We start from the raw sequence: 24942 nt of genomic DNA, 5'->3' as shown, positions 1-24942 counted from the left end.
ACTGTAATTTAAACTTAAAGGTTTTTGTCTTTTAACCACTTTTTAATTTTAACAAAAGGGCTTTATGTCGAAATCCATGTAATTAACAAAAGGGCATTATTTCGTAATCTACTTTTAATTTTAATAAAGGGCATTGTAATCCCTTTTAAAATTTTGAAAAAAGCCACAAAGGATTTTAATTTTTGCAAAAAATTTTTTAACCCAAATTTGCCATGTTTTGTAAGAATTTGAAATTTTAACTAAAACGAAAAACTCGTAAATTTTGCATTGTTTTGCATAAGTGTGCTGTAAATTTTTCCCTTCTTACAAAATAAAGTGTTTTTTTTTTTAGAGAAAACTTGTTTAAAAAAAAATCTTTAAACATGAAATTCGTTAATTTTTGTATGGGCCGGGAATTGATATTCTGAAAAAAAGGAAAATGAAGGGGTTTAATTTTGTTTTACGTTCTGGCTTATCAACACCAGGTTTTTAACTGGTTTTTAGGAACTAGGCTTTGGGAAACTTTTTTGTTGTAAAGGGGCCCAAATTGGGGCTCTGTTAGGTAAGGCGTTCTTTTTTGATTTCTCTTTGAAAGGGAATGCTAAGAAAAGGGTTTTTTTTTTTTGGTAAGTACATGTTGGTGGGCCCAGTGTTTGGTGTTTTGATTTAAATAAATTTAAAAAAATATATAATATTACGGGTTTTAAGAAAAGGTATCCAACAAAAACCGTAAATTTTTCCCAACCCCATTTTAATGTGAACCCCAAAACCCCCCAAAAAATGTCCCCAAAATTTAAAAATTTTTTGAAAAAAATTTAAATAACTAATTGATTATTTTTAAAGGAAAAAAAGCTGTCATTACAATGTTTTCTGGTAATAAAAAAGATTTTTAAAATTTTTGAATCTTTGCAATTGAAAACTCAAAAATGTGCCATTTAAAAAAAATTTGCATGTTTTTTTTGCTCCCCCTTTAAAAATTAAAAAGTGTCTGTTCCCCCAAAAAAAATTTGTTTGCTTAAACTCAACAGAAATTTGAAGTTTTTTTTTTTTACTTTTTACAGAAATCTAGGGGATCCCAAAATTATTTTTTTAATTTTTTATAATCCAGGTTTTAAAGAAGGAGGGAAAGGGATAGTTTTGTCTTAAAAGAAGAAGAAGACCCCCTTGTGTGTAGAAATTTAAAAAATTTTTTTTTCGTCCTTTGCCCATGTCTACAAGCCCAATAAGGGGTTTTGGGGCAGATACGATACTTCGTGATGCTAAGGGGGGGACCCTATGGCCCCTTAAATTTGGGGTTTTTATTTTTTCCTTTGAAAAATGTGAAACCCGTCACATTTTTATAGACGCGCTACTGCTGACATTTTGAGGGGCCTCTTTCTCGCCATTGGGTCCCTATGGAATGTGAAAGGGGGGAAAAAGAATGCCTTTCCAGGTAAGTTTATAACTAATTCCCCTTTGATAAAATCTATATAAAAAATTTGTTTTTTAAACGGGTTTTTTATGTTTTCAAAAAACCCGCCTCCGTGTCAAAGGGGTTTAGATCGATGTTTTAGTTATAACTCGGGGCGGGGTTTGGGTTTCCCCGGGAGATGTTTGGAGTTTAGCACAGGGGAAGTATTTAGTTTTTTGAATCTCCAGAACTAGGGGTTGGAAAATCCCCCCTTTAATGCCCTGAAATCTTTTGGGAAAAGGCGTCCATAAAATGAAAAAAAAAACAAAAAAAATTTTTCCCTTCCCACAAAAAATTAAAAAACATGTAAAAAAAATAAACCCCTTAAAATTTTAATAGGATACTGGAATTTAAACGAACTTTTTAGAAAATGGATAGATTAAAAAAGAAATTTTAAAAAAGGTCTGAAATTTTTTTTTGTATGTTTTTTATTAAAATTTCAAAAAATAAATCGTGGCAGGGGATAGGAGTAATTACTACAAAATTTCTTCAAATTTAAGGTTATTATGAAGTTTTAATTTAGAAAGTAAAAAAAGGGTGAAATTTAAAGTTTTAAATTTCATTTAGTAACCAGAGGGCCTGTTTATTTTCTTTTTAGTTGCTTTCCAACTGTGAGTAGGGGAAATTAAATTTCAAACCTTTTCATTTCTCTTGACCCTGGCTTTTTTAATTTTAAATTTGGGGAAAAAAAACAACTTTGGGTTTTCCCCAAATTTTTTAAGGAGAAAAATTTAACCTACTGAAACGTTAATGATTAGAAAACCCCCTATGGGTGTGTTTCTTTGACAAAAATTTTGTGATGATAAAAAATTTTTACGTCATACAAAATTTGGGAAACTTTTTAGAAAAAGGGAAAAAAAGGCCCAATAAGATGTCACAGCATTACTTTTCTGTGTCAAACATTTAAAATTTGGGGAAAAGTTTTTGGGAAAAATTTTAAAAAATTTTGGGAAAAAGGCAATAAAGAGGAAAAAAAAGAAGATTTCCTTTTTACTTAAAAATTAAAAGGTCCTTTTTTTTTAAATGTGTCTGGTAAGCTGGACCAACAATTTTATAGGGTTTTTGTAAAATCCCCAAAAAATAAAATTGAAAAAACCACAAAAAATGTTTGATATTTTTTTTGGAGCGGAAAAAGGGTTCAAGGCGGGGTTTGGGTTCCCAAAAAAAAGGCAAAGGAAAAATAGTGGGGGGAGTTGAAAAATATTTAATTTTTCCCGCGGGAAAGGGTTGAGATGTGTTTTCCGTGGTTGTCCCTTTATAGGGTTTCCCAGCTGAAACAAATTTATTTGCTCCAAATTTTACGCTGATCAGAAAAAAAAACTATCTAACAAAAAAAAGGAAAAACCCATAAACAGAACATAAAAGAATTTAGTTCCGATGAAACGAGAATGGGAAAATCAAAATTTTTATGAAAAGACAGGCGTTTATTTTTTAAAATAAATCGAAATTTTTTTCACCCAAAAGCTTGATTTTCCGAAAGTTGTGTGGATTTGAACCCCAAAAACCACAAAAAGTAGCCCCAAAATTTTAGCCCAAAACCCCAACCCCTGTTTCCAAAATTTAAAGATTTAAGGGGTAAAAAAATCAGAAAAAGGGCCCCGGGTAAAAGCCACACCTCCCCAATCCCAAAAAATCACGAACCCCCACAAAAAGTATTTAAAACCCGGAGTGCCCGGAAAACAAAATGTGTTCCCCAAATTGGATTTTAGGGCGCAAAGCACGGACAATTCCCTGCTCGGGGTGTTATAAAAAAATTATAAACAAGATTTAACCATATTTTAAATCTAGTTTTTTCCCTTTACTCTTTTTTTCAAGTGTTTTTTAGTTGAATTTCAAACTTTATAATTGTCCACTTTTTCTTTTTAGTTCTGGTTGGCACATTTTTGAAATTCCCTTTCCCCTTGTTTTAAAAGTTTTTACTTTTTGGGAAAAAACATTTTTTTTTAATTCAAGCATATTGTTTTTTTCCCTTTGGGGTGGTTTTAGTTTAAGAAAAAAATTTTTTAAAATTTTCAAATAAAAGCAAAATTTCCCAATTTTTAAGGCTGTTTACAGAAAGCTATAGCCTTTTTAATTTTAAAAACAAAAACTTTCCCAAAAGAATTATTTTTTTTTTTAAACAACAAAATTGTCTTTTAATTTTCAAAACGGACTGATTTTTAAAAGCCCTTGTCTTGCTTAAATAATAGAAAAATTTTTTAACAAAATTTCCCTTTAAAATTATTCTTGATATTTTTTGATGCATAAATTTTTAAAACATTTAATTGAAAACTTTTTTGCTTTTCAAACATTTTGAGAGTTTTAAAAACCCACTTTTTTCGGGGGGACTTAGAGAAGAGGAGATTTTGAAATCATTTTTTTGAAAACAGGGATGGGAACACAAAAATTACAATATTTTTATTTAGGGGGGTTTGAAAAATTAAAACAAAAATTGTGAATTAATTTTTTTCCTTTATAAAAAATCAATATTTTTAAACCCAACTCAATATACTATTTTTTTTTTTTAGACAGAAATGACGGGTTTTCCCTTGTAAAAAAAAAAACCTTTATTTTTATCGTAAAAAAATAAAAATTTATTTAGTGGATTTTTTTAGAATTTGGTAGATTTGTTTTTGGGCCCTTTTTTTTTGAAATTTTATTATTTTTTCCCCATATTAGCTTTTTAAATTTTTAAATTTGGGACATTTGCTATTGGTGTTTTTATCTGACATTTTTTTTGAACGATGTTGGTGTAAAAAAATATTTGTAAAAATATTTCTTTTTTAGAAAAAAAATTGTATTTTGTAAAGTTGATTTTAAGTTTGTTTAAATTGGGACAGCATTGTTAAAAAGGCTTCAAGTTTTTTTTGTTATTTTTGTTTTATTTTTTTTTTTTGGGGTTTTACAAGTAATTCCCTTTAATTTTCCATAAAGTCCCTTAAACTATTTTGTGATTTTGTTGAATAATTTTTTTAAATTAAAGAAAAAAGAAAAATTACTTATTTGAAAATTTTGTGTAAAAAATATTTGCTTACTTTAAAAGGGGTTTTTCATTTTTTATCTGTTTAACTTTGGCAAAAAAGGGGAAACCCAAATGATTATTTGCAATCTGATTTTAAAACTTTGTTCTTGTAACAAATTTTTGAAAAGAAAATAGTCATAAATATTTTTTGGAAAATTCTCAAAATAATTTGCCCTTTTATTTGTATAAAATTAGAAGAAAATATATTTTTGAAATTTTTAATAGAAAATACATATTGTTTTAAATTTTTCTTTTTGTTTTTGGATTTAAATTAAAAATTTGAAATTCACAAATTTTCTTATTACAGTGTTTTCCTTTATTGTTTAAATTTTTGCTTATTTCTCTTTTTTTTTCTTATTTAAAAATTGGAAAGAACTGCATTATAATTTCTCCTTTAAAATGTTTTTACTGCTTTCCCGGGAAAAGTTTTTTTTATTTTTGGGGAAACCCCTGTTATTTTTAATACAAAGTTAAAAACCCCCTGCGGGAACGGGAAAAAATTTAATCCTTGCCCAGTCCACCCTGTTAAAATTTGGTAACTAAATTTTTTGTTTTTCCCCTTTCAAATCTTTTTAAATTTTAAAAGGGACTTTTAAAATTAAAGGCGGGGCCCCAAATTTAAATTAAAAAAATTTTCAGAAAGGTCAAAGGGTTAATTTTTGGGAAATCCAAGACATATGAAATTTCCATGACGGGAAGTTTAAATATTTAAACAAACTTAAAAAATCAAATTGAAAAATTAATAGCAAATTTTTTATATACTTTCTTGTTACGCAGATATTACTACCTTTGGAAAAATTTTAAAAAAAGATAATTTGCACAAAAAAAACTTTTAAATGTTTTTTTCATGTAGTCCCCTTTTTTTTTCTTCATTTTTAGAGAATTTTTCGGTTTACTGGTACACTTTCAAAAATTTTTAACCCCGGGAAAATTTTTTTTTTTTTTTAGCGCAAAAAAAAAATCTACAAAACCAATTTAATTTTTAATTTTTTACCTTGTTGATGATATAGATAACTATCAAAAAGTTAAAGTAAAATTTGGGTTGGGTTTTTTCTTGTGTAAAAAAAAAAAATTTTTAGGTTTTTTATGTAGGGAGGGTTTATTTATTTTTTTTGGAAAAATTTGCTTTTTAATCTGAATACTTTGTTGTTTTTTTTCTTTTGTTTAAACTTATACTGTGTTTGTGCCATATTTTTTCCCTTTTTTTTTCCTTTTCAGTAACAATTTTTTTAAATCATTGCAAAAATATTTTGGGCTTTAAAAAATTAAACTATACTGAAATTTTAAAATTTTTGGCTTTTACAAAACGCCCGGGTTTTAAAAAATTTGTAAAATTTGGCAGAAAAAAATTAATAAAAAGTGCACCATTTTTTGTTTGTTTTTTTCATTAAATAAAGCAGTAAAAGGACTTTTTATTTTTTGGATTGCAAGTCAGCGGGGTTATTATTTTTGAAACAGGTCCCGGAAAAATTTTTATTTTAATCCCCCTTGATATAACATATAGCTTCAAACCAACATCATTCTGGCACCTTTCATGAATTAATTGCTTAATTTAGATGTTAAATGAAATTCATCTTGGCACAGTGTTGTTACTGTGGTAAAGAGTTAACATTAATCTATTTATTCTTATCTGTACTGGCAGCCTGTGTAAGTTTCTTATATTCTTCCTTCTTGTGTTCACTTCGTTACAGTTGAAGACTGCATGCCTCCAGATGAGACAAAATATTTTTTTAGAAAAAGATAAACTTGAGAAAAGGTGACTCAAATTCAAAAAAAAAGATGGTAAAAATATTAAAATTTCAAGTGATAATTTACATGCTATGTGCAATTAATGACTGATTTTTCAGTTTTTATCACCATATTTCGACTGTGTGACTAACACAGTAAGGCTTATTTTGGCACATTTTGACATCCTTTTGGTGATTTAAGTAGATTGCAAGTGCCATTTGCAAGGTGTAAATTCCTTTCTTAGTTCACTTTACAAAATTTTACTTTTAGCTACATTTTCAAACTTTTCATGAAAATTAGCATGAATCTGGAAGCATTCTGCTTTAAAGTCTAACCACAATTGAAAAAAGACACAGTTTTTGTGTTTTATCAAAGTTTGCTACTTTTTGAACATTGTGCAATTTGGTTACGTTTTTGCCTTTACCTTAGTGTTTATTTCTTTCTCGATTTCATTATACAGCTTAGTTTTTTGTCTTTCTCTGTAAGTCAATGTGAAATAATTTGTGTTTTATTATGTTATTGGAAGTACAATGATTGCTATTATGATCGCCCCATCAACAGTGTTGGTGTTTAGAACAAAGGAAAGTTCTGACTATTGCTACGTTTGTGGTTTTTGTTGCCATCAGCAAACTTTAACATTGATCATATTATTTTTAAAGTATGAATGGATTAATGAATGGATTATATTCATACTCATACCAACAACCCTTTGAATATGACTTTTAAATAAATAAGACTGAACTTGACCTTTACTCATTAAAATTGACCCAATCTTTACACATGTTTACCAATGATTAAAACTTCTGACAGAATAAAGCAGCGGAACTAGTCTGTGTGTACATAGAATTATTGTTCTTGAAGAACCTATTATTTACTTGAAACAAAACAGTATGACAACTTAATATAATGGTTCATCTAAAAAAAAATTTAAATATTTTTGTTCCCTACTTAAATTCAACTGCTATTGTAAATATATCAGCAAAATATATTTTAAGGGAGATCAATATTGGAGCTAAATTATACCTGAATCATACCTGAATATTGATAGGAAGAGTTACAGCCCCTTTAATATGATATATTAACTTAGACTATAAGTGGAACACATAATTTGTAGCCATTACTGTAGTTTGAAATTTTTGCGTTACTTTTATTGTTACTGTTATGCCATTTTTGTTTCGTCAGTTTTGTTACCCATACTTCAATGTTACTGAACAAGCATGAAGACATCAATTCATTTGTTTACAAGTTATTTAGAATAACAATATAAATCTGGCTTGAGGAATCAGGATTTCTAATAGATGATATATTTCAATATAATTACGTGTTTTGTTACTACATGTGTATATTGTAAAATATTCAGTGGAAAATGAGAATAAAGGGAATGATAAGTTAACTATTATCTCCAGTAATGTAATGCTGCATATGAATTATTGAAATACTTTATTTTTCTCATGGATATAATGCATATCATGTCATTGTTTAATATTCACCATGGAAACAGAGACTTTTTTAACCAATTACTTATTACTAATTGAAGTCCTCTGGGTTTTTTTCTTCCAGTTGAAATATAAATGTCAAATAAAATAGGCAAAGTATATCATATACAGAATTTTTAATGTAAACAGAATTAATACATTGTAAAAGTGTAACTTGGAAATCAGATACTTACTGCATTGTAGCTGTAGAAACTAAAACAATTCCAGATACCCACTATTTATAAATGAACAATAAACTATACACCTAACATTCCATATTTAATAACAGTTACTTATTTTACAAATTGAAACATAATTTTCTAGAGAGCTTGATATTTGATATAATATTTATTGTACTTTTAGCATGAACTAATCAAAGTTTCAGTCTTCTTGTATGATAGAATTACAAAAATTAATGTTAACAGTTTAAAATATTGAAAATATTCAACATTCTTTAAACTTTACACTCTATATATATCTTATTTTGTTAATGAATGCATTGGTTTTTACTAAGCAAATTTTTCAGAATGGTCAAATATTAATCCTTATTTCATGTGTTATAATAATCCCCTCTTTGTTTTGAATGTAATTCAGGTATTGTTAATTTCCAAGATCATAACCATAAAGAAGAGCAGTCTACTGTGTAAAGTGTATTCATAATGAATCCTAGTTCTTCTTGACTGGGCCTTAATTAGTTGATTATCTGTATAATAAGTTGAAGTTGTCAAAAGAATGTCAGACTTGTATCTTTTTGTTTCAAGTTATTTCAAAATACCAAGGCCAATTTTTTTTTTATCTTTTTAGTGGTTTTTTATTCTTATTTATTTAGCATAATACTTTTTAGTATCCTAGCAAAAGCCAAAAATGTATACTAGTATAATGATTGTTTTCTTTCATAGGTTTTTGTGTTTCATTTTCTGACTGTTAAAGGGACTCCACTGAGGTTTTTTGACATGACGGGACTGGAAATAATTTTTTTGAGATTATTACTCCATTTGATGTAGATCTATACTAATAACGTATGTGCAAAATTTCAGATCATTAGCTCCCTTCGTTTTTCCAGAATAATTGTTATAATAGTGAAAAGGGACCCAAAATTGAAAAGCGTTTAAACGTGTTTATCTATGTGAAAAATTAAAATTTTATGTTTTTAGGCCTATAAACCTCAGTGGAGTTCCTTTAATTTCTGTGAAGTGATTGACATACAGGCAATGACTGTTGGCCAGCAACATAATGTATTCATTTGTTAGTAGAATAACAATTGTAAAAGATTATACATGTATAAGCCAGTGAATTAGATCGTCATGTGTCATTTTATCCACTTAATAGCATGCCAGAAGAATGGAACAACAATAAGTTCTATGAACCTTTTCCTTACAAGTTTGAACTATAAGTCTTTTATACCAGCTGATTCTACACATGCTACAATGCAAACCAAGTTCAGCTGGCACATTACTTACAGTCTTTATAAATTTGTTTAACAGGAACTTAATCTCATCTCGTAAAGAAATTAACAGTTTCTGTTTGATGGGCTTCTAATGGTGAAAAAAAATGAAAGAAAAAAATTTATGTTAAAATAGATTTAGAGGTTGTTGGTTTATTATTATTTTATACAGTATTTTATAAATTGAATTTTAGGTGATAGGATTTAGTTAAACCTGTATCAGTGCTATGTTAATATATATATTTACAATTGATATGTGCTTTATTTATGAGTTTTAATTCCAAAGTTATGTGATGTTTATAGAGAAGCTATGTATTTATTTTTACATATTCATTATTTCGTGTCTGTAATTGTTACATGCATGCAGTTTAATAAAATCTAATTGAAGGATTTGTTTAGTTTTGTTTAATCAGTCAAAATGCTGACATTTCTTTTGAATTAAAAAGAGGGTTTTTGTCCTTGTTCAATTCACTCTATTTTATAACGGGCAGTAACTTCAATTGCACTTCAAATATACAAGTTATATGACTTGATATTGTGACTTGTTACTCCAAATAAAATTTTGAATTGGATCATGATTTTAAAATATGCATGATAAAGGTCATCTTAAAAACCCTATCCCTCCCCAACTGCTGTGGGTTCAAAGGCATGCCGGGATTTTTGATTCTTTAGGGAAGAAAAGTACCCAGCTAGCCAACAAAATTTTTTGGGGTTCTACTCAGGTGTCGGGTTTTGGGCCCGGGAAAACCCAAAGGGGCCCCTTTGAGGTCTTCCTCCACCAGTAAAGCTAAAAAGTCCCCATAACTGTGTTTGGTTTAAACTTTTTAACCCCAAACCCAAAAAGGGGAAAAAAAAAACCTGTCTTTTTTAAAAAAAAAACTGAGCTCTTAATAAATTCCCGGGCCTTTTTCGAAATTCTTTGGGTTTTTTTAACAAATTTAATGTAGCCCATTTTTTTTTGGAAATAATCACCCACAAAAATAAAAATACTTGCTTTTATGACAAGAGGGCGGGTTGTAAGACAAGGGATATTTTTCCCCTAAAGGGTATATATTGGGAGTTTTTTCCCCTTTCTAAAATATTTTTTTGCTTTTTTAAATTTATGATAACAGAAGGGAAAAAAAAAATATTCATTTATGACATTTATCTCAATGTTTTTTGTAATCGGGGAAAAATTTTCACATTTGTATAAAAACCCCCCACAGTGGCGGGGTTCTTTTTTTTTTTTTTTTTCTGGAAAAAAGTTTTATGATTTATTTTGTTTGAAAATAATTATCCCTTTTGGGGGCTAAAAAAAAAACCAAAAAAACATTTATATATAGGCCCCTTTTAAACGGGAAAAAATTTCTTTTAAATTTTTTCTTTGGGGAACTGATTACTTTCGGGCACACTGTAAAAAGGGTTTTCCCTATATCTGACATGGGAAAATTAGGTTTTTAATAACCATTAGGCTTAAGCTTTCGAATTGCTAGTTTAAATGTTAAAAATCACAAAGGGTTTCCCACCAAAAAAGATTTAAAAAACCAACAAAAAATTTTTAAAAAAATTTTGGGCTTTTCGATTTACTGTATATAAAGTTTTACTTTAAAAAGGCACCCATAAATGTACCGCGTCAGTTTGGGATCCCCCAAACACCGGGTAGACCAACAAATATATTTAAAATATAAACAGGTAAAAATTTTTTTCTCCCGTTTTGGTAAAAGGGGTTTTGGGAAAATTTAAATTTCAAAGCCAAGCATCTGCAAAAAAAATTTTTTGTTTTTTTTGGGTTTAAATATAATAACACCCCCGGGGTTTGGGAAAATTTCAAAAGGGGAAAAGGAGGTAAATTAGTGGTATTCACCAAGGGGTAGTTTTTAAAATTTTCATAAATGTCATGGGGGATTTTAAAAAATCCCTTTATTTCTAAAAAAATTAAAAACCCCAAACTTTTCTTTCAGAGTAAGACAAAAACAAAAACAACAAAAAAACCATTTAAAAAACGAAACATGGGGGGAAACAGAAAGGTTTCTCCCCTTTCTCTTTCCCCGAAAAGTGTATTATTAAAACGTTTTTTTTTTTTAAAATTTTTGTTAGTTTTTTTATAATAAATTTTTTTGTCCAAGGGGTCCCAGTTTTGGGAAAAACATTTTGGCAATTAAAATTTGGGAATTTTCCAATTTTTTAAGAAATTTGTCCCCCTCTCAATTGATATTTTCGGGTTTAAAGTGATTTTTATCATTTTTTTTTTTTGGCCCAAACCTGTAAAGTTTTAATTGTTTAAATTGTAATTTTTTCAAACTTTTAAAAAATGTTATTTTGTTTTGGGTTATAACAAATTATGGGGTTAAAATTTTTTTAAATTTATACAAAAATTTAAAATAAATTGAAAATTATTTTTGATTTCCCTTTTTTTGCTAAAATTTAAAATTTTAAAGGGGTTTGATTTTTAATCTGTTACATAAAATTAATTAAAACCCCGGGTTTTCCCCAAAAACCCGGGCCCCATTTTTGGGGCCCTTTTATTGTTTTTTTCCCCAATTTATGGGCCATTTTAAATTTGTTTCCTTTTTTAAAAATGTACCCCCAAAACTAATTGTACCCTTTGGGGTTGGATTTTACGTTATTTTGGGAACTTTTCACTAATTAGGGGAAGATAGTTTGGGGGGAAGCCAGATACCCTCATTTAAAGTATCATGTTGCCCGGGGTTTTCCAAAAGGGCCCCCGGTTTGGGATTTTGCCTAAATTTAAAGGCCCCTGTACTTTTTTTAACCCGGGTGATATATGGCCCCCAAGGGGGGAAACTGGGGTTGGTTTTAATTTAAAGCTCCCGAGCCCCCAACGTAGAGTAGTCCCCAGTAAAATTTACATTCTCTTTCCCCAATTTTTTAATAATTTTAAAATTTACAAAAAAGTTATTTTCTTAGAAAAACATATTTTAAGTATTTTTTTTGGGAAAAATTTTCAAAATTTTTCCCCAGGGTTTTTTTTTTTAAAAAAAAAAGTTTTAAAACAGGAAAATTCTGTTTTTAAAAGATTATTTAGGGGGAACAAAATTTAAAAACAAATTTTGTGGGAGTACCCTATCCACGGGTTTTCCAACTTTAAATCACCCAAATTTAATTTCAAATGACTTCTGAATTGTTTTTCTTTGGGGACGGGGTTTTTCTCTAAAAAACCGGGGTTTTAAATTCTTTTTCCAAATTTAAGGGTTAAAACATGTGAAACAAAAATAATTTAAAGATTTTTGGATATTTTTAAATTGATAATTCATCAAGTTTTTGGGCCCTGGTTCATTTTTGTAAATTGCCCCAAAAATTTTCTTATGAAACATGTTGGGGTTTTAAAAAAACCTTTTTAAAATGAAACAAGTTTTTTAAAATTCAAAAAATTTTCTTTTTTTTTTTTCCCGGGGCTTCACCATTAAAAGGGACTTTCTAAAAGGGTTTCTATATGTAGGGTGGAAACCCCTTGTTTTTTCAACAAACAATGACGGGTTTGGGGGACAAAGATACTGTAAAGAAGTTGTTTCTTCGAATCGGTTTGAACAAGAAAACAATTAATTAGTTCCCGTTTTTGTAAACCACCTTCTAACCCCATCAGGACCAGGCTTATTCCAAAGATCCATCAGTTTGACAGCTTAATTAGTGAGATTGTTTATGTATTTTGTTTAGTACTTTTAATATAATACATAATTTGTTTAATGGACATTTCAGAGCCTTTATTTCCTTTCATACCAGAGGGATTTAAGGGTGGCCTCCAAAAGAAATTTCTTTATAATATAGTCATACAGTTTGTCTCTTAAATTAAATTTACATCAAATATTCTTTTCCCCATTCCAAAAATATTTTTATATAAACATACCTTGACTTACTTTGACTGATGCAAAAATTCTTTACAGATTGTCAATGAAATACACAATTCTTGTAATTTATTTGTAGGTACTGTTACTGGTGAGAAGGATTTAGCAGAATCCAAATATTTTGAGAATCTTATTACTGAAGGTAAGATTAAATAATTATAGAGTTTGATGAGTAGCTGCAGTAGCATGTTTTAGGGAATGGACTTTTAATTTTTATGCCCAATTTTAGGGATGGGGGATATAGTTGTGTGCTTTTTTTGTACATTACTCTGTAAAGCCATCTATAGACAGAAGAAACAGTAAAATGGGATGGGGCATGTCTGTTTCCTATGGACAGATTTTTTTATCTTTTTTTTTAAGTTCAAAACTTGCTTTGTTTTGTAGTAGAATAAAAAAGAACATTAGTTTAACTGTGTAAGACACTATGGTAGTAGCATACATATGCCATTATTGTACCGGTACCTTTGTTACGCCAGCTATCATGATATTTGTTATTATTTCATCTGTCTTTGCTGGTAGATAAAAGTGTAATATTGTAAACTACAATCACAGATATAATTGTTTATGAATTTTCAGTAAAAATTGATATAATTAAAATTTATTTTTAAACCCGCTTTAGCCAGGGACAAATTAAGGGGGACATAAATTCAATGGGGGTTTTTTACCCCCCAGGGAAAAATCTTACTTTTTAAAAATAAAAGGAAAATTTTATTCAAATTTTCCTTTAATTTTAATTTAAAAAAATTGGGTGTTTAAAAAAAGACGGTATTTTCCCCAAAAACAAGGTGAGTTTTTAAATTATTTTTAAAAAAGCCCTTTCATTTTAAATTAAATTTTATAAACTTCCCCCTTAACCCCGCAGTGTTTATTTTTTACTTTTGGGGGGGGGGCAGCCCAGTTAATAGATCCCATACTTAAAAAAAATGTTTTGGGTTTAATTTGGGAAAAGGGTTCAAGGGCAATTGAGTGGAAGAAGAAAGATTTTTTTTTTTTAATTTTAAACCACTTGGCCCAAAAAGGGGGTTTTGGGGCCATAAAAATTTTTTTCCTTATTTTTTTTTAAGTACCAAACTACAAAAAAATAGGTTTAAAAATTATGGGAAACTTTTTCCCCCTTTTTCTGGGGGAAGGGGGAAAATCTCATTGTTTCCTTTTTGATTTTTTTTAAGCAAAAATGGGGCACCTCTGGGGTAGGGGAAGGGGGGTTTGGGAAATGGGGTAGCCCTCTCACATGAAAAAAAAGGGGCGGGGAAGGGCCCTTTTTTGATTTCAAACCCCAATGTTTAGGGCAAGTGGTTTTAAGGGCAACCCAAACCTTAAACCCCCCTTTGGGCCCGCACACCTCTTTTTCCCTTTTTATAGGGCATGGGAAAAGGCAGCTGGAAAGTTTTATCCAAAAATTATTCCCCGTAGGATAGATAGCTTTTGGTTCGCATTCAAAAAGACAGAGGATGAAAAAAAACTATATACCAATAATTATATTTAGAGTGATAATTCAATTTGTTCTTTTGTCACCATACGTGACCCTTTCTCTCTCTGTTTATTCAGAATGAATCTTAACTTACTCATTGTCATTTTTTATTTACAGAACATTTAAAGAAAGGTCTTTTAGAGCATGAGAATTATTTTCAGGTTAGTTTTTTTATTGCATATTGTAGGATTTTTATCATTTTTTTTCAAATGTGGATAGTGGGCTTATCTAGAAAAAAGGTTGTCTTGTTTTGACATACAACTTTGATTTGATAAAATGGTTAGAAACCAAGTGACATATTGTTCTTTTAAGCATTCCTGATAAATGTACTAAAAATTCTTTTTTTTAAATGTTTTGAAAATGAAATTGAGTGATTTTTTCCAGATCTGCAGGCAATTTCTGTACCACTCCACAATATTGGCATGTAGTTTTAAAGCTGTCTGTCTATCCATGAAATAATGTGCTTGACTATCTGTTTGATAAGTTTATTATGTGAATCAATAATTAATCTACATTGCTTGGAATTTAGAACAATCTGTTTGTAATTCTGTTATATTATATGTTACCAGACATTAAGGAAATCGTTTGAGAATAAAAAGAAGATGTTGGAGACAATGACAGAGAAAGCTGTGATGGAGCTCAGTACCCATGGTCTCTCTGTTCAAGGTAACTAAAATGTGTTTACTTAAAACTCTAATGTATAAGGAATGACTTTGCTCTATTTAGTCTTGTCCCATTCAGATTGTTTTTCGTTTAGTTTTGTTTTTCGTTAAACTAAACAGTGGGGTCATTCAATTTTGTCATATTCAAATTTTGTCCTAAATATTTTCTGTGGTAAATCATTCACACTTGAGGCATAATTGTGGATGCCAAAATCCCTCTTCTGCTTCAAACATCAACACTATCCAAGTACATGTGTACAATTAAGCCTGTAAAATGATATGCTTGTCGGTTTTTTTTAAATATTTTTTTTCTCAAAATTTTTAAACATTTGATGTGTTGAATTTGTCCAATTTAAAAAAAACCTATCTGCTTGCATGTACTACATCTTTTATCCTTCCATCCAGAAATGAGGTCATGAAGAATGCTCTTGAAACAGCATTTAAAGCATCTAGATATTACGCAATAACTGCACAGATGCAGTAAAATACAATAAGACCAATCAGGAAGGACTTAAAATGAGGCACTTCAAAATTATAAAAAAAAAACTACATTTGTATTTTTTTAAGGGGGATGGTCTAATTTTTATACCCTGGGGGAAAACCCTTTTTTTTATCTTTGAATATCAATTTGGGGAAAATTAAAAAAAAACATGAAAGTTTACCCGGGGAAAGGGTTTTTGGGAAATCAAGGTTTTTCCCAACTTTTTTTTTTTTATTTTGGGCAAAGTAATATCTCTTTTTTAAAATTTGAAAAATGTTCCTGATATTTAAAATTTTTCTTTTAAAAAACTCTGCAAATCAGTACAGAAACAGATTAGTCAAATGAAAATTAGATATATTAAAATGGAAAAAAGCGGGGTATTATTTAAAAAAAGGGGGATATAAAGGGGGATTTAAATGGGGGCACCCAAAATCATGGGGTTTATCCCTTTAAAATTTGGTTTATTAACTGCAATATAGATGTCATTTATCATTTTAGAAAATGATTTAATTCATTTAAAATAAAAATTTTTAAAATTTTTTTGGGGGGGGAAGGGAATTTAATTGGGAAGCTTTTATATTTTGCGTAAAAGCAATATTAAAAGTTCTTTTCAGAACAAGGATTAGGGGAAGAGAGGTTAACTCTGAAAGCCTATAGGAAAATCCTTGCAGTATGGTTAAACTCCTCACAGTGATTACCTCCCTTGGCAGAAATTGTACTATAAGGGGAGATCACTTGTGTAGGTTTCAAGGTTTATTTGAATTACGTCGGCCCCATATGGGCATATTGACAACATAAAAACAGTACATAATTACCAAAAATTAATACAATGGTGCAAATACATATGTAAAAAATTACAAGAATTAGCAATAGTTTCTTATTTTAATTGTTAAATGTAAAACTTGAATATTGGAAATTCCAATTTGCAGTATGACTTTGGAGTTCTTTCCCTTTCAACCTATGGTTACTTAACTTTTTATAGAGGTTAGATTATTAATATATGTGTTATATATATAATGTTATAGAGGTGAGTTTACAGACACAGGATTTACAGTTGAGTCTGAATAGACAGAAGGAAGAGTTACAACGAGAATTAGATAGATGTTCTCATATAATAGCAGACACCTATGATAAGTATGAAATATTCATTTATATTTATATCTTTTATATATAGTTAAAAACAAGAGCAAAATTTTAAGTTTTTTTCATTTAAATTTTTCACTGACTTTCTCCATTTGGTACATTTATAGCTATCTGAGCTTTGAAATGTGCTATTTTGTGTAAGGGCAATATCCCCCCTCTCCAAAATATCTGAGAATTTTGCTTTGGCATATCAAAATATTTTGACAATAACAGTTATTAGCCAAATGCTGAATATTTCCACAATGTTTTTTTTTATGATAAATACATTATATGGTGGTATCAGGTTTATATGGGAAGCGGGAATGCAAACATCATCAGTTTACCAGAAGATAACTTTAAAGCGGTTTTGTAAATTTTAACACCTAAGTATTATACTTTGCCAGTTGTATCTTTACACACTTTCAACCATCTACATTGTTATATTTTCAGATATTTATCAAGCCACATTCCAAGTTTAGATGTTTTGCCTGTGAAAGTCAATGTAATAATAGCCAGAAAAAACATACTCATACCTGACTTGGTATTTCAGCCTACAGACAGGTACATTTAAAATAACAAATTTGAAAATAAAAACAAAGAAAAATAACAACAATAACATTAAACTAATTTGATTATGTTTGGTACATACTGCTGCCAATTTATTTTTGTTAAAGATTAAATTTTTGATTCACAGATTGGCTTAACAGTTGTAGCAAAGTAAGATTTTACAAGTTAAATCTTATTAGCTTTTTTGTTATACAAACGGTTTACTCCCTTGTTTTAAAAACTTTTGTTCAATAATTGTACTGATTTATTCACTCAATAATTGTACTGATTTATTCACTCAATAATTGTACTGATTTATTCACTCAATAATTGTACTGATTTATTCACTCAATAATTGTACTGATTTATTTACTCAATAATTGTACTGATTTATTCACCTGCTGGTACCTTTGTGGACAGTGCAGACCAAGATCAGTCTGCACACCAGTGTCATAATTGTGGTATGCAATGTTCACTATTGCCAGTGTGAAAACTCTCCATACAAATGATAAATAACTTGGTCAAGATTGAAAGATGGATATGCTAATACAAGATACATTGGATCTAGCTTAAAGTTAAAGAATGCAGCCTTAAATGGTTGAATATATGCAATCAGTTGATATAAATCAAACTGTGATTTCATAAATACATGTATGTAAATTTCAAACATCATTACATTAATCCAATTATTTTTTATATGTACCTGTATTTACATAGTGTCATATTTTTAAATTAATATGTTTATACTGATATGTTTTTTATTTACTAAAGTTTGAAAGAAATTCGAGACAATGTTGAGTCAGCCATGATAAAGAAGCATAACCCTGTACAGGAATGGCAGAATGATGTTAAAACATTTCTATTTGGGTAACTTACAGTCTATTTTTTAATCTTAGGCGCTGATTGAAAGAATCTGATCTTAAAGGGACTCCACTGAGGTTTTTTGACAAGACTGAACTGTAAATAATTTTTCGAGATATTAGTATTCTATTTAATTACAGGTCTAGACCAATTACATGCATGCAAAATTTCAAATTATTCACTGACTTCGTTTTTCCTAAAAAAGTATTATTCAAATTGTAAAAAATGATCCAAAAATGAAACACTTTTCACTCAAATCGGACTTTGAAAGCACAAAAATATGATTTTCAATTTATTGACGAGTATATTTCTTAATTAGTATATCTTTTTGTTGAAAGTGGCACAGCTGATCTATGTAAGAAGTTCAAATTTTAAGGTTTTAGACTTTTGGACCTCAAGGAGTTACTTTTAAACCAAACAAACAAAAAATACAGTTGTTAGTGTTTTGATAGTCAGTCTTTAATATTATGGTTCCATCAGCAAAGGTACGTATTCTTTTGGAAGATAAGCAATAGAATAAGCATCAAAACAAAAGGTTATCTGATTTTTACAAGGGTGCATAACTTTCAAATAGAAATCAGGGAGCAAATTGTTCTAATATTCTTTCTGTTTTGTTTCATACCTAAAATATCAACTCTTCTGTTGTCATAATATGTAAACCCCATAAAGAGTGCTGTCAATCTGGAGTATATAAACATCCGTACACATCTTTGCTATTATCCTTAACCCCACCGTGTGTATACTTCAGCACCCAACTGTATAATTGCACCTTTTAACCATATAAGTATTTGTTGATTATTATGTTTCAGGCCCTTTGCAAAATGTAGTGAATGTGAAATGGAAAAGATAGTTAATGACTACCTCACTAGTGGTACTCTTATACCAGATGTACAAATAGTCAACGAGGGTTGTATGCTGGGTCTACAATATGCCATGGTATTATTAATAGTGGTTTTTAACCTTGATGTTTTTTCAGTTGTTGGCTCACCTGAGCACTTTGTGTTCAGACGTGAGCTTTTCTGATGGCAGTGTGTCCATCGACCACCGTTCATCGTCTGTCATTGTCCACATTTTCTTTAAACAACATCTTTTCCTAAACCACTTGATGGACTTTGACCAAACTTTACAAGAATAATCCTCTACAAAAGGTATATACCTAAAGATATTACCAGTCTGATGAAGTAGTAAGTCATAGGAGCTTAAAATAGACTTAAGAAAAGAATTACATAAAATTCTTCTTCTCTGAAACTACAATGCCAAGAGCTTAGATATCTTGCCTGTAGCATCATCTTGTGGTTATATAAATCATCTCCTTGGGGTGTAAAATGGACCTGCCCTAGATGTCACTTGATTTACATAGGCTTTGATAGGAAAATACATTTAGGTATTCTCTTATGAAACTACAATGCTGAGAACTTAAATGTTTGGCTATTTGGTTATATAAATCATGCCCTTGTTGTCAAAACTGAGTTTATCAGTTGTGTCCCTGTCAACCCAGGGCTTCAGGGCTACTTGTGTGACGACCATGCTTTCTCATATGAAACAGTTCTAGTTAGTCTGAGGAAGTGGACTTAAAAAATGTTTCAAACAAGCTGCGGGATTCTTTTCTAATCAAGTTTTCATAGATAATGTAAAAAACTCATTTTTAATTGTGTATTTCACATGCATTTTTGTAATGGTGTAATCATGCCATATTTTGAAATTGTATGTACATGTAGTTGTTTTATTTGTGCAGAAACCAGGAAGTGTGATCCTGATATATGGTACAGTAAAATTAGAGAGCGACCTACCAAAGAAATGTTTTGCTGACGTGTATAAGAAGGGTGACACCAGTCAACGTGTAGATTATTTCTCGTGCAATAGTTGCTCATTTAAATGTAAGTTCTTCAATGAATGAAGCTGTGGTTAAGGTGTCTTAAAGCAGCATGCCTCCAGAATCATGCTAATTTTCATGAAAATTTTGAGAAAAAAAAATTTAAGTAAAATATTGTGAAGTGATTAAAGAAAATAATTTTCACATTGCAAACATCACTTACAATCCATGTAAATTACCAATAGAGAGGTCAATGCTAGACATTTCATCATAAAGTGTTACTGGGTATATTTTAACTATAATTTGATATATTCAGGGATATGCAGATCTTGTATGGAAGCTTGTCATACAGGTAGGTCTTAATATATATACATGTATATTTTTTTTAAAATCATTTTAGTGAAAAATATTTGCTATTTTTTCTTTACTATTACTTTACTTTATTATTTTCTATGGATGAGATACACGCATTTGGATTGATGGACAAGATATGTCAATCTGGATCAATTTTCCCCATTTCATATTTTACATGATATATATTTTATATGATAATACTGCTTACATGTAGGTGCCCGGCCGCTCACACCAGAAATAGTACACGATGTCATACCTGAGGTGACCTGAGGTCTGATTTAATGGGAATGTTAGAAAGCCAAATTTTATGACCTTAAAAGCCTAACAACATTGGTGTGATTTAATTTCCCGCCCCTCCCCTCATATAAAAAAAGAAAATAAAGTCTTCATACATTCATATTCATGTTATAACAACATATCAATAACCAGGAAACATTTTTGTCAACATGTTATAGTCTACAACATGTTTTTAGCCTAAGTAAAGGGGAAAAATATGTCTTTTTTTGGTTGTGTTCAGATTGTTATTTTACATTTTACGTGGGACAAAAAATTTGGTCCCAGATTTTACAGAACATATAATTATGAAGAAAAGAAAAGTTACTGTTCTATTTATCATTGTGTTGTATTCTAGCTGGATCAAATCAAGATCTGTCAGTGTCACTTTATCACTTATCATTATTGTCATTATTTTGCCAGTTTTAACACACAGAGGATATTTGTTTGTTTAGAGTGAATATACAAATGCATATTTATCAGGTATCCTATATTGACATATATACCTGTATTTAACATAATGATAAGTGAAAAAGTGCAATATTAAGTGTGAAGTACAAGCGAATATGCACATATTTTCTCATTTCGGTGTGAGATATATAGCATAATCATAAAAAAACAATAATTTTTTAGCTCGACTATTCGCAGAATTATCGAGCTTATGCAGTCACCCATTTGCCGGAGTTGGCGTCCCTGTGGTTAAGTTTTTGCGTGTAAGCTAGTATCTCCATAACTACTGAAGGGAATGGATTTAAACTTCACACACTTTTTCTCTGTGATTATCTAAAATGATCGACACAAGTCCCATAAGTCTGAGTTGCTTTTAAGCACATTATGCCCCTATTTCGACTTAGAAATTCTTGGTTAAGTTTTTGCAAGTAAGCTCCATAACTACTGAAGGGAATAGATTGAAACTTTACACACTTGTTCTCTGTGATAATCTTAGATGATTGGCACAAGTCCCATAACTCTGATTTGCTTTTTACATAATTATGCCCCTTCTCAACTTAGAAATTCTTGGTTAAGTTTTTGCGTGTAAGCTGGTATCTCCATAACTACTGAAAGGAATGGATTGAAACTTCACACTCTTGTTGTCTGTGATTATCTTAGATGATTGGCAAAAGTCCCATAACTCTTATTTGCTTTTTTACATAATTATGCCCCTTTTTCAACTTTGAAATTCTTGGTTAAGTTTTTTCGTGTTTTCTGGTATCTCCATAACTACTGAAGGGAATGGATTGAAACTTCACACACTTGTTTTCTGTGATTATCTAAGATGATTGGCACCAGTCCCATAACTCTGATTTGCTTTTTTGCGTAATTGTGCCCCTTTTTTTACTTAGAAATTCTTGGTTAAGTTTATGCGTGTAAGCTGGTATCTCCATAACTACTGACGGGAATGGATTGAAACTTCACACTCTTGTTGTCTGTGATTATCTAAGATGATTGGCACAAGTTCCATAACTGTGATTTACTTTTTTGCATAATTATGCCCCTTTTTTGACTTAGAAATTCTAGGTAAATGTTTGCTTGTAAGCTGGTATCTCCATAACTACTGAAGGGTTTGTACCTTTTCGTATTCATATAGGTAAGGATTATTATACTCAATGAAACACCCTTGTGACAACTTGTCGAATAGTCAAGCGTTACTATCCTCCGACTGCACAGCAATTTTCAACTGTTTTCATTGAAGTGCAGGAAACAGATGTTCATTAAGGGGATAAACATTGCCAAACAAAAGTCAAACATGACAATGACTATACCTAATAATTTTATTGATCGCTATTATTCACACCACTTTCTGAAGAAAAACAGTTGAGCTATAGTCATGACCCTCTCGTCTCCTTTGACATTGCTTAAACCTTTTCGTTAAGGTCCATTTTTTTTTCAGAAACTATAAAAGCTATTCACTTGAAACGTGGTATACTTTTTTATTGTCATTTCTTGTCGTTTATACTTTATAACCATGTTCCAATTGAATGTTTCAGGACATGATACAGTACCTTATATAATGCATCATCAACCTAACTGGTAAGTTATTGTCTCTCCCTGTGAAATCCTTTGACAAGCTTTGTGGACCATCCGAATGAAGTTAAGGGATTCCAAAAAAAAAATAATGAAATTTGAACTGCCCACAATATAGAGCTTGGTCACATTACATGAGCCAGCAAGCTGGTTGCTATAACTTATTAGTTTGGGTTCCAGCAGTTTAAGAAAAAATTTTTTAACTCAATAAAAAATAAAGTCTTTAATCAGTAAATTTGCCAAAGTTTGTGCAAATAAATCACAATAAGTCTGATAAAGGTTGTTAGAATGAGTTTAATATGTTTAGAACATGGTTTATAAGGAGATATCCTATATTTACTTCAGCTAAAACATATCCTTAATATAAAACCTGATGATACTAAAATAAACTTGATTGCGAAACAAGTTCTTGCAACTTATATTAATCACTTTCAAGTCTGCTTCCTGGAACCAACCAGTACTGGTGTCATATGAAGAAACATGGTCGTGACCTAAGTAGGGCTCGAACCCATGATCTCTCGGTTGAGAGGCAGACACCTTAACAACTTAAGGCCACCGCTCCCCTTAAATGGATACTAAATCAATATAATCTGTTGATGAATGAGGGGTCTGATAATTGTATGTGCTTTTTATTTGCAGGGCATGCTGCTACTGTCCAAAGAAGAAAATGTGTAAAATCCAGACAACAGGATGAAAGTGTTATTGCTGTAAAGGATAATTTAGAACATTACAGAATGTATAATAAATTCCTTTAATAAATTCCTCCTTTACCATTTATATCATTGATCTGACATATAATGGTTATATACAGATTGTTTCCTTATGACCTAACTTGACACAATTCTCATTTAATGCATTTGTTACCAAATAGTAATTATGAAAAAAAAAAAAAAAAAAAAAAAACTTAAGGAAGTGGTATAAAATAAAAATTCAATCTCTCACTGTTTCAGTTTGTGAGACTGTGAACAATTTGCTTCTCTATTGCCACACTAGATATAGAAGTTTTTTTTCACGCAGCTGTCTTAAAAAGTAATTAATTACAAACAAAAATAAGGGCGTGATGTAGAGTAAAAATGCCAGGTTGTGATCAGTGTCATTTTAAAGTCATCATAATCTTCTAGATGAGTAAACACAATTAAATAAGTTTTGTTAATGCTTTATAAAGAATTTGAAGCTGCATACCTCCAAATGAGCAAAAATATTTCAAGAAAATCAAACTTGAGAACAATGTAGGAAGATTTTAAGAAAAGTAAAAAGATTTAAGATTTGAGTAATAATTTATGTGATATGTGTGATTATTTGCAGTATTTATCACATTCTTTCTACTGCGTTACTAACACAGTAAGGGCGATTTTTGCATATTGTGACTTCTTTATAGACAATTTACTTGGATTGCAAGCACCGTTTACATTGTATAAATTACTTTCTTTCTAAACTTCACAATGTTAACTTGTATAAATATCCATAATTCATATAATATTTTTCAAGTTGTATACAAAATATGATAAAATTTACAATTCATATTGAATCTCCATATTCATAAGAGAGCAAAGGTGTTCTTTGTATTTTTGCATAACTTATGTAATTAACATGAATTACGGATACTTTACCATAGCTTAAACTATTTACTCGATTTTTCTCTGATAAAAAGCGAGGCAAATCCATTTCTTTCATTACTAATTGAGGCTAATCATTTTCACTGATATAACTATAGACAAGTGATTTAGGGTTCCCTTGTCTTATGGTTTAGGTCGTTTACTACAAACCACTTGCCCTTCAACGCTGTATATGTAGGTTTGAATTCTGCAAAGGAACTTTGAATTCTCTCATGTGAGGAATGTATCCAGCTATTTCACGTGGCTCTCCTCGGATGTCCGTTCGGGCCTGAAATAATGCACGGAGAGGCAAGTGAGGTCTTCAGTAGTTAAGCTAAAAAGTAGCCGTATGACTACTATGTTGATGCGACGTAGAATATAGTAAAAAACAAGCCATTGTCTCCCAGCTATTATCAAGAAGAGTAACTGATGAACATGTCTTTGCTTCTACCTTCATGTAATGGTCTGTTTTGGGTGTTTAATTATGTCTTTAAATCATGTATGCATTGCTATCTCGGAAGACAGATTAATGTTGATGTGATACAATATATCCACATGTATTTTTACAGGTGTTTGTTTTTGTTACTGAATTATGAACATTATATGTTATCGAATTTTGTTAATATATACCTAAGTGTTTTAATAAAGATTCTTAAACAGATATAAATTGTTGTTGATAAAATGATTTATGATTTTCAAACCACTCGTTTTTCAAAGCGAGCCGTGTCATGATAAAACCAACATAATGGGTTTGCGACCAGCATGGATCCAGACCAGCCTGCGCTTCCGCGCAGTCTGATCAGGATCCATGCTGTTCGCT

The 24942-nt window shown here is 30.2% G+C and overlaps 1 protein-coding gene across 1 annotated transcript; it reads left to right on the top strand.

Moving 5' to 3' along the window:
* Positions 1–14504: 14504 nt before the first annotated feature.
* Positions 14505–24795, top strand: LOC132724098 (uncharacterized). The gene is made up of 10 exons (XM_060708909.1): positions 14505–14551; positions 14960–15056; positions 16559–16667; positions 17106–17216; positions 17973–18068; positions 18872–18998; positions 19798–19939; positions 20192–20227; positions 22491–22533; positions 23167–24795. Exons 2-10 carry the CDS (start codon positions 14993–14995, stop codon positions 23219–23221), a joined length of 783 nt encoding a protein of 260 aa, XP_060564892.1. The 5' UTR covers positions 14505–14551; positions 14960–14992; the 3' UTR covers positions 23222–24795.
* The last annotated feature ends 147 nt before the right edge of the window (positions 24796–24942 follow it).

The sequence above is a fragment of the Ruditapes philippinarum genome, unplaced genomic scaffold, assembly GCF_026571515.1.
Source record: "Ruditapes philippinarum isolate M1 unplaced genomic scaffold, ASM2657151v2 ctg5696_1_1_1_1, whole genome shotgun sequence".
Lineage (NCBI taxonomy): Eukaryota > Metazoa > Mollusca > Bivalvia > Venerida > Veneridae > Ruditapes > Ruditapes philippinarum.
The sequence above is the reverse complement of the archived record's forward strand: the minus strand, read 5'-3'. Positions and strand labels throughout refer to the sequence as shown.